The sequence below is a fragment of the Lactuca sativa genome, chromosome 5 (genome assembly GCF_002870075.4).
Source record: "Lactuca sativa cultivar Salinas chromosome 5, Lsat_Salinas_v11, whole genome shotgun sequence".
Taxonomy (NCBI): domain Eukaryota; kingdom Viridiplantae; phylum Streptophyta; class Magnoliopsida; order Asterales; family Asteraceae; genus Lactuca; species Lactuca sativa.
This window is the reverse complement of record NC_056627.2, coordinates 276716554-276727704: the sequence shown is the minus strand read 5'-3', so window position 1 is coordinate 276727704 and position 11151 is coordinate 276716554. Positions and strand designations below refer to the sequence as shown.

Here is an 11151-nt window from a genome sequence, read left to right as displayed (position 1 = left end):
CTTGTGTTCGATACCCTACTTGCTTGAACTATATTACTAATCGATAGGTACACTGCCTTTCGTGTGTTTATTTTGTGTCTAAGTTAGTAGGATTAAAACTAGTTGAGTTTACACACATCACGTGTCATGTGCGGTTAAAAGATTGAGCATGTTGAAAGAGTAGGAGTTTGATAGGCGAAAATGAAAAACTAATTGTTTTAAGGCAGAATAGATGAAATCATAGCAAGTTTAGATGACAAAATTAAAAGAGTAGGAGTTGGGAGGCGGATGACAAGGTCATGAAGATATGAGAGTGGTGAAAGAGACTGAGTAATTTGGGAGAGAATGGAAAAACTTAAATGAAATCTTGATCTAGACGGCTAAGTGATTTCAACATTACAAAACAATTCAATTCGAATGTTTTTTGGTTTTGTATATTTCTAGTTTATTTAAATAATACAAAAAACTTGCATATAAATAAAACGGGTCAGTTTCGAATCATATTCGAGTTGAAATTCTCAACCCTAACCTTATCCATTTATTTTTCGTGTCGTGTCGTGTCAACCCGTTTATTTAGACGGGTTGAAATATCTTACCAAAACCCATTTATTTCGTGTCGGGTCAATTTTTGCCACCTCTATTCGGAACGCTGACGGCTAAACGATTCATAAATATGATTTAAACCCATAAACTTATAAGTTATATACCCATCTGGCTTTTATTTTCAATTAAAATAACGTGGGTGTATAAAGTCTTCTTATCTACAAATATGGTGAAGGGATAAACCAGTGTTGGGAGTTTTGGACATCATCATCCTCTTTCCTGGTGACAATGGCTGCTTCTTTCAGTACCAGGTACTCTAGAACCCTAATTCTCCTCGCTTTACTCGACGCATTACATTAACATTCGATTTCTGACGTACCCGATAATCTTCTCCATGGGTTCTGTTTTAATTTCTCCAAAATATAAAACTTTCCGTTCACTTTGAATCATCTGCAAAAGAATTAGGGTTTGTACAGTATGATTTCAACAATGGGTTTCCCTTGATGGTTTTACTTTTTATTTATTTATTTATTTATTGTTATTGAAGATTCTGTTCTGGTATTTGAAGAAGCCATTTCGTACTGAACATTTCATGAGAAAGGTTTCTATCTATTCTCTGTCAATTTCGCGAATACCAAATCCTTTGCTTTCAGTTTGAGCTATCTGTGTTATTTTCAGCTAAATTAGGGTTCTTAGAGTATGGTTTCTACTTTCTACCATGGATTTTTCTATCTTTTAGTTTAATTTATTTTGGATTTTGTTCTGTAGAACCCTTTTCGCATTTCACATTTTACATTAATAACCTATGATGGATATATCTCTTGAATATTTGCTCTATGCCAATTTCTGAAACATGATATAATATCATGTTTTGCTTTCTTAATGTATTTCCCACTATATATCTGTATCTGAGAAATCTAAATCCACTCAATGCATAAAAGATAGTGTAAAACACTCATTTATACAGCAATGTTCCAAATTACTACCAGTTTATGCATTATTTTACCAATCTGGTCACATAAATTGCTAACAAATAGAAACATGACTGCATAAATTGCTAAAAACTCCACTTCATTGCATAAATAAGCAATTAGCAGTAGAAGATGAACCTAATGTCCTTATCAATCAAAAGGGGGCGTTTCATTCGTCAAATTCCATGGAATTTGGCTGAAACCGGAATTCAATTCCATTCCATTTCATGACAACCAAATGCATGACAGATTCCAATTCCGTCTAAAACATTCTGGGGATCTTGAATATGAAATATATATTTACTTTCCTTTTTGGCAGCCAATTGGGATCTGCTTTCTTGGGTGAGAGGAATGGAATCTGTGTTTCCAGTGTTCCTGTAAGTCACCTGAGCTTTAGAAGGAAGACAGTGGAATGCAAAGAGTCAAGAATCGGAAAGCAACCGATTGAAGTCCCATCAAATGTGGTAATCACATTAGAAGGGCAAGATATGAAGGTGAAAGGTCCTTTAGGGGAACTTGCACTTTCATATCCAAGAGAAATAGCAATTGATAGGCAGGAATCGGTTCTTAAAATCAGTAAAGCAGTGGAAACAAGAAGAGCTAACCAAATGCATGGCTTATTCAGGTTATTACCCATTTTTAAATCTTTAAAATTTTCACCATTATAATTTAGGATATTATGATATTTAGTTGGCTTAATCACAAATTTGACTGAAAATGGGAAGGTATTTTTTTTAACCTCATTTATTGTGAAATTGGTGTCATTTCTTGAAATATAAAACAGTGTGCAGTTTTAAAAAAAATATATTTTTATAGTAGGGACAACTAAAATAAACCAATTTTGTGAAATAGATGATCATTTTGTGATATGATCTTTCCTATTTTTAGTTGTTTTTGTGGTTAGCCTTGTATCTTGGATTTAAAATATGTATACAAATTCCTTCATTTAAGGCTGTTAATTCAGCATTTTTGGGTTTTGTTAAATTTTTGTGGGTTTTTATTCTCATTTTATTGGTAAATATCATGAACAATTTCTGTCAATCTTGTGATATTTTAGATACTGACATGTACTATTCTTATACCCATCTTGAATCTTTAAAATTCCACCATTCTAGTTAATGTTTAGGATATGATATTTCTCTGATTTCAAATATGTCTACAAATTCCTTCATTTTGGTCTCTGAATTCAGCATTTTTAGCTTTTACTAGATTTGGGCAAAATTGTTCAAAATATAATGGCTTTTTTGTACATTGGTAAATAGCATATGACACAGTAATTTCTGTCAATCAGGTGATAATTTAGGTAATACTGATTTGTTATTTTTATTTGGTTTATTATTTTTAGGACTTTGACAAGTAATATGGTGGTTGGTGTATCAAAGGGATTTGAGAAAAAACTTCAACTAATCGGTGTTGGATATCGTGCAACCGTAGAAGGGAAAGAGTTAATTTTGAGTCTTGGATTTTCTCATCCGGTCAAAATGACAATCCCGGATGACCTAAAAGTCAAAGTTGAAGAAAACACGCGAATTACTGTGAGTGGATACAACAAGTCAAACATCGGTCAATTTGCGGCTTCGATAAGGAAGTGGAGACCTCCGGAACCGTACAAGGGTAAGGGTGTGAAATATGCCGATGAGATCGTTAGAAGAAAGGAGGGGAAAGCAGGGAAAAAGAAGTAGTTTGTGTATTGATATCAGTTTCAGTCTCAGTCTCAAGTCTCAGTTGTAATTTCCTTTTCTCGATACTTTTTTTATTTTTTTTATTTTTAGGTATCAAAAGTTGTTTCTTGGCTTAAATTGTGGATTTTCTTTTTGTGTGGATATCCATGACACTTTGGAAATTCTAGTGCAATACTTCAAAAAAAAGTATAAGGGTTGTTTAATAGTTGTTGATTGAGTCTGTTTTAGGTTTTAGTTTCTTATCGGACATGGTAAGAGGTATATTGAAGACTTCTAGGTATCAAGACAATTTAAATCGACTAAGACAGACCTAAAAAGGGGCATATCAAACAACCTTAAAAATTGGTTCAATCATCTTTTGTTAGAACAACTCAAAGTTATGGAAGCACTCACAACTTTATAATATGATTTAATTTCTCATTCTCTATCAATATTAGACGAGTTGTTATAATATTTTTTTTACATCAATTAATTTATAATCTTCACCCAAATTTCAAGAGGTTGATTTTTGTACAATGTAATTTTCTTTTGGTTTACAAACATGTTTCATCCAAGTCTTGAGCTACAATACACATACATATATGATTGGCAAGTGTTACCAAAAAATTTATTGATTGATTAAGAGACATGGAAAGATTTTGTTTGTAAATGTATTAAAGACAAAAACCATAGGGTTGCCTCTAAATCAAGAAAAAGATGTGTAATTCGTATTCTTATTCTTTAAGCAAAAACAAATGCAGATTAGTCTTTTATACCTTATATTTTAATCAATCAAACTCTTTCTATACACATGCAACCACAAGCTTTCCCCAAGAAATGCATCGATTCTTTTTGGGTTTTCAAAACACAAAAAATATATCATAATTTGATGATTAAATAATATAAAATATTAGGATATTAGTTAAACTAATCTTTATTAATGAGCTTGTTAACAAAAATAACTATTTTTTAGGTTTCTAAAAAATGGGGTGCTAATTTTCGGACTTATTCTTGAAATTTCGGATTTTTATTTTCATTTTCACAAACTTTTTTTCTTCAATTTTTTTTACTCACGTCCGAAATATCAATTTCGAAGTGTTTTATCACACTATTTTTCAATCAAATGTTTGATTTTAAGCATTTGGGTGGTATATATTTTTCATTTGTATGTATTTTTTTTCACTTTATGTTAAATTTTAGTAAAAAATGAAGTATTTTTTCTCGAAATTTCATAATTGTTCATCGGATTTCAGACTTGTTTTGAAAATTTTATAGTTATTTTTTTGGGTAAATAGCATAAAAAACATTAAGTTTACACAAAATTTGTAATTTGAGATTGTGTTTTTTTTCTAAAATTTGACACTGTGTTTTACAATTTTTTACAATTCTGACCACTTGACTGGTCAACCCGGTTACTTGTAGACGTGACATAATGACGTGTTAGTTTTGATGATGTGACATGCTTACATGACATGCTGATATGTCAAAATTGAATTTTTTTCCATAAAAACACTAAGTTTTCATTTTTTGATTTTAACACTAAGTTTTTTTTTTTTTTTTTCAATTTTGACACTTTGTTTTTTTTAGCGAAGAACCGGGCTCTGCGCAGGTAGAACATCTGAGTCGAAAGCTCCTCTTCTCGGGGCCTTCTGGCACTCCGAGACTCGCTACTAACACCTAGGATGTGCTATGGAAAATAATAGAGGGTTTGGAGGTGTTTGAGAGAGAAATGATTGAGAATGTGTGAATTTTTGAGTGAGAAATGAGCTTTATTTATAGGTTGGACGAGTGCGTGTACGTTGGGCGTACTCAACGCTACACTAGGCGTACTCAGTATGATATCGGTGCCAAGTGTCACGATCTCGTGCGAATCCACGGGGAAAAAGTAGTGGCCTAGATCTTGTCACGTGTCACTTCGAGGTTTTAATCCAAAACTAATTATCTTCTAAAATCTATAACTTTCGCATACGAGCTCAATTCTTGAAGTTCTTTATATCCACGCGTAGGTATCGATGGGATCTACAACGTTCGTTTATACTTGTTGGCTAATTTTGACTTTATTTTTAAAATTATATTTTAACAGGCTTAGACACCTAAAGTCCGTCAAAAATTCGTAACTTTGTCATCTGACGTCGGTTTTTGACTGTTTTTATATTGTTGAGCTCCTATTAACTAGATCTTCAATTCTCGTTTAGTTTGTGTCGGCTAATAATCGATCAATCTAAAATTCGATTTCCAGGTTGTGTACTGCGACACTGAATCTTAGAAAAATCATAACTTTCTCAAACAAAGTCAGATTTGGGCGTTCTCTATATGCACACTCTCGGTTTAGAGTATACTACAACTTTCGTTTAGATTGCTAAGGCTAAAAAGTAGTTTATCACAAATTCACTTTTTACGATATGCGACATCGTGTCGGTTTAGTCGCGAAACTTCGACGTGTCATAACTTCCTGTTCTTTATATCTCTGAAATCCTTGTCATGAATAATTGAAATTTCTTCAAAGATATTGTGTATAATTTTCATTATATTTTTGACGCATATTTTTATTATTATTTTATTATATCGTTATAAGCATATATGTTGCACATAAATCACATAATAACACAATACTCAAAATTCTTCTTCATTACTTCAAAATAGGTTATAATTTTTGACCCTAACTATTACATCATCATAATAATGCTTAGCTAGAAACACGGGCATTACACCTATCTCCTTGCATATACTGCATTTGATTTTCTTTCCTGTCTTAGAAACCTTGTGTTTTCCTTTATTCTCTGTAGTGGATTTCTTCCTACTAGTAGCTGGCCTATCAGGCATCCTTATTTTAATAGAAGGCAATAGTGGATCATAGTTGGTCTGTGGACACATGTCACTCCCATTCATAGGGGCAATTATGTAACTGTATGCCTTCTTAAAGTTTTTGGTGTTATACATGTCATCTACATCCCTATTAAGATAGGATATGGCGATATGCATTCAATTGCCACAACCTACATGAACATGTTTTCCTTTCTAAGTCCACCTAATATGCATCTACTACTCCCCTAGCCTCAAATTTGTAAGACCTCGATTCTCAGGTATTGATTTAAATAAGAATTCTTTTGTTTCCAAGGTCTACTTGACGAGTTGGTTGCCTTACTCGTCGAGTAGCAGCGAGTTGGTCCACGTGTTTTAGTGGCCTACTCGCCGAGTCTAAGAAGAGACTCGATGAGTAGGAGCTAGGAGATGAAACCCTAAATCCCGAGGTTTTGCACCCTATTTAAAGAAGCACAAGCCTCTTTTGGCCTCTCTACAGTCCATTGAGAGTCCAGAAAGGCCTTAACTCGTGTGTGTGTGTTTGTATTCTTTGGAGGTTTAAGCTTGGAGGGAAGTTTTTGGTGAAGAAATCACTTGGGAAGCAAGCTAGTTGAAGCAAGAATTTGTGGATTTCGAGTTCTGCATCAGAAAGGGCTCTCTTGAAGGTATTAGATCATTTTCCCTTGGCTCATTTTCTCCTAAACCCTTTGGTGCATAAGTTTAGGAAAGGATTTTTATGTTTAAGCCAAGATCTGAAGTTGTAACTTCAGGTATGGACTCCCCTTGGCTTCTAGATTCATAAAGCCATCAGCCTTGGCTAGTGTGAGCCTTCTCTCAAGGATGTGACTTCATTGCAAGCTTATTTATGCCATTTTAGGGTCTTAAAGCCTTGCATGCACGTAAAGTTTGCAACTTTACATGATAAGCATGCCTAAGGAAGTTGGATCTGCAATTTGGGGCCTTAGCATGGCTTAAAAAGTGTCTGCATGGTTAAAGGGTTGGAGGGACTCGGCGAGTCGCATAGTCGACTCAGCGAGTCATATGAAGATAGGCATTGAACTCGACGAGTTGGATGAACAACTTGGCGAGTCCGATGAAGATTGTCGTAAACTCGATGAGTTGGATGAACAACTCGGCGAGTCGGTTAATGTTTCCCCAAATTGATGAATGCGTGTGAACCTGTCGAGTTGCAGAAGGAAAACTCGACGAGTGGCCTTAGGGTTTCGATCGTGAACCTTAGAAACTCGAATAGTCACTCCGGGGATTCGGCGAGTGGACGAGTATCTCGAGGAACTCGGCGAGTAGCCGAGGGTACTCGACGAGTAAGGGTCAACATGGACTTTTGACCTTGACTGTTGACTTTGACTTTGACCAGGGGTTGACTAGTTGACTTATGGGGTACCTTGAAAGGTTGAGAACTTACGAGTATGGTTTTATTATGATAATAGGGGGTGGAGTTTGCGGTCATGATATGAGAGTTGGAGTTTAGTTACCGAGCCAACATTCGCAAGGTGAGTTATCCCCACTATACTAAGGGATCTAAGGCACCAAGGCCGACCCATTGAATATATTATCCTAGCAGTGTTAGTATGTTGAGTATGAAGTTAATGTTGCATGTTCAGTGGTTATGCCAATTAGGTAGATCTATAGGACTACCTGTGTTATATGATTATCTGCATGCTTAGTGGTTATGTTATATGTTGATATGTTATGTGGGATGGGTTGAGGTGAGACTGCTTTGTGCGGTAATCCAACAAACCCGGGAGCATTCCAGTTACAGGCTAAGGGAGACTCCTACTGTGGGCTCGATGTCAAGCAAGATATGAGCTGTGGGCCCGTAAGGCAATCCAGACTCACACTGTGGGCCCAGGGGGTAATCCAGTCTGTAAACCTGTGGACCCGTTGCATTTTGTTTAGTTTGTTATGTTATGATATTGCTGACATGGTTATGTGGACTATATGTGTATCGGTATTTTGAGGGAACTCACTAAGCTTTCGGGCTTACAGTTTCAGTTTATTATTTCAGGTACTTCAGGGGATCGGGGCAAGGCAAAGGCATGATCGTACGATCCTCACTTTTTATGAATTTGTTTCTGGGATACTCTGATATGAATGATTTTGAAAACAAGTTTGTAATGTTTAATGGATTTGAAATGTTTTTAAAAGATTAAATTGGCTTGAATTTTTATGGGTGTTACAAAATTGGTTTAATCCACTAGGCAATACCTGATAATGCCTCTAGACCTTCTTAAGGAAATTCACTTTATCCCTTATCTTTGTACAAATATGATTTCCCCATTGGTGTCCCTTCAACCTCATGTTGTACAATCTATCCATCATGTACAATCTTAACTCCTTAAACATGGTGATTAAGGGCTTCTTCCTGACATCTACTATCACAACATTAAAACTTTTAGAGAAGCCATTCTCAATTGCATCACAACACCTTTCAGGTTGAAAGAAAGCTCTACACCAGGTTTTCGGATCTTTGTCCATGAGATATTGATGGGCATCTGGGTTCAATGTCTCAATTTCCTTCATCACAACTTTAAAAGCATTCTCAGTTATAGCTTTTGATGTTCTCCAAAACAATGTATGGTATATGGCCCCACTAAATCTCTTCTGCAAATTTTGGCAAATATGTCTAGCATACTGCATGTGCTTTACATATGGCAACAACTCCTTAACAACCTCTATTAAACCCTGTAAAAAGAAGAATATTTAAATCAAATAGTGTAAATTAAGTATACTTGAATTACAATGTAATAAACTAACCTTATGTTGGCCAGACATTAAACTAAATCCATTTCCTAAATTCAAGTGTAGATCTTCAATGAGAAGTTCCAAAAAACACATCCAGTTCTGCTTGTTCTCCACATATACCACAACCCAAGCAATAGGATATATCTTGTCATTTGCATCCCTCCCAACTGCATAAAGCAATCCCCCCTTACAAAAACCTTTAAAGAAACAACCATCAAGACATATTATCCTTTTACATCATTCCATCCAACTTTGTTTGGCTCCTTGAAAACAAACATAGAACTTGATGAAATACTTCTTTCCATCTGGACTAGTCTCCACATCTAATTTTATAGTTAACCCAGGATTAGTCCTTAGAATCTCATGACCATATGGCCATAGCCTACCATAATGTTCAACAATACTACCTTCAATAAGTTTTAGTGCTCTCCTGCATTGGCCCATACTAACTTGGATACCAAATTTTGCCATTACCTTTACCCTAAGATTCCTTACACTCAATTTCTGACACTGCATAATTTGTCTAGTATAAGGACTCCCAATCCATGCATATGTCACTAGTGACCCTAACTTGAAGTTCCTAACACAATTATGATTAGATTTTAGTGACTTGATTTGGAAACTCTTTTCATCACTCATCCAAGAAGCCCATAGTCTAAATGTGCAACCACCCTTACTACACCTAACCAAAGTCTTTTCCTATCATTTTTTTTCAAAACAAAGTTGATATCCATTAGCCACTGCATAGTTAAAAACATTGATTTAACTTGGGCTGGATCCTTAAATCTCATTCCAAGAATTGGTTTTTGTTTTTTCCAGTGTATCAAATCATTAAAAATTGAATGCATGGGTGGTTCATCATCATCTACAATGTTGTTATCCTCCCCCTCATCAACACATAACTTACTCAGGAAATGATCATTTGATTTCCTATTCATAATAACTTCATCATTAAATTCCACATTCCTATTCCTAAGTTCATCTATATTATCCTCATTTTCACCATCAATACAAGAATCATGATCATCATCATCAAACCACCCATCTACTCCAACTCTGACATGATCGATATAAATAGTAATTCTACCATTTGTTCCATAAGCATCAAATATAAAAGCAATGTATTCCACATCATTTGAAATGGGATTAAGCCCATCCATCAAGGAAAGGCCTAGTTCACAGTAGTACATCTTTTTACACTCCTTATTCATGAAACGTTCGAAGAAAGTGACACACTTAGAAAATGTCATTGAAACATTCGACCAAAGGGATTCTAGCTTAGTGGTATCCAGTGTTGCCCCCCTCCTTGAGGTTGAGGGTTCGAGTCCCGTCGTGGACATATAGGTGGATTTAAGGCGTAGTTTAGGAGTAGGTTAGATTTTCCGTTTAAAAAAAATGTCATTGAAGAAAAATCAACATCATTAAACATGGTTTTGACACCACCAGTGAAGAGAACTTATTACGAGTAAATACCCCCTGATAGATGAGTTCCACCATCGCAAACAGTCCATTAGGGTCCGGTTGTGCCATTCCACCGAATGCTTTGATTCTTCAGCTCAACCACAAATATCCTTGAAAAACCCTAGCTCGGTTTCATGTTTTGGTGATAAATGAAGAACACATGTCGATGGGGGAAGTAAGTGAGTTTAAGTATCAAGTCTTATATCATTAATTGACATGTCAAATCCTACGTGTAATCTGCTTACTACATAAACTAACTACTCCCTCCGTCCCAAATTGATAGTTCACTTTTGATTTTTGAAGTTTTTTTTCTTCAACTTTGACTTTAAATATTTTTATTTGTGGTATATATTACTTAATAAAACTTATAACAATGAAAAAACAATAAAAATACAATCTATTAATATATTTTGCATCAAGTGTTATCTATCAAAATCAAAAATATTTAAGGTCAAAATTGAAGAAAAAAGACTTCAAAAGTCAAAAGTGGACTATCAATTTGGGACGGAGGTAGTATTAAATCAAATTTATTTACACATAGGCAAACTCAACTAGGAAACCATCTAAAATATGGGAAATGACTTAATTGATAGGTAAAACCCGACTTTAGTGACTTAATTGACCAAAAAAAACTTTAGTGAGCAAATTGGCCAAATGAAAAAAGTTTGATGTGCTACAGTGTCATTTTCCCCACAACTTAATACTAGACTTAAAACATAAATGACTTAAATTTAAACTTAATAAATAACTTCAAACATTTTTATCCCAATTAAATTTTAGGGCAAAATCCGCTTTCGCATTTTCCACAATTCGATGAGTCGTCTCGGGTAACCTGCTATCATCTTGTAAGAAGAGTTTTAGTTCTTTAGTTTTTTGTTTGATTTCATCCCTCTCCATAATTTTTTCGATTTTGGTGTCCCATATTTGAAGTTGCTTGTCTGCGGCGTCAACATCGCTAGATGAACTAACAC

General features: G+C 34.9%; 1 protein-coding gene across 1 annotated transcript; it reads left to right on the top strand.

Annotated features, from left to right (window-relative positions):
• Window positions 1-675: 675 nt before the first annotated feature.
• LOC111893364 (50S ribosomal protein L6, chloroplastic) lies at window positions 676-3380 on the top strand. The gene is made up of 3 exons (XM_023889428.3): window positions 676-833; window positions 1813-2118; window positions 2839-3380. The coding sequence occupies exons 1-3, from the start codon at window positions 811-813 to the stop codon at window positions 3173-3175; spliced, it is 666 nt and encodes a 221-aa protein (XP_023745196.1). The 5' UTR covers window positions 676-810; the 3' UTR covers window positions 3176-3380.
• Window positions 3381-11151: the final 7771 nt, after the last annotated feature.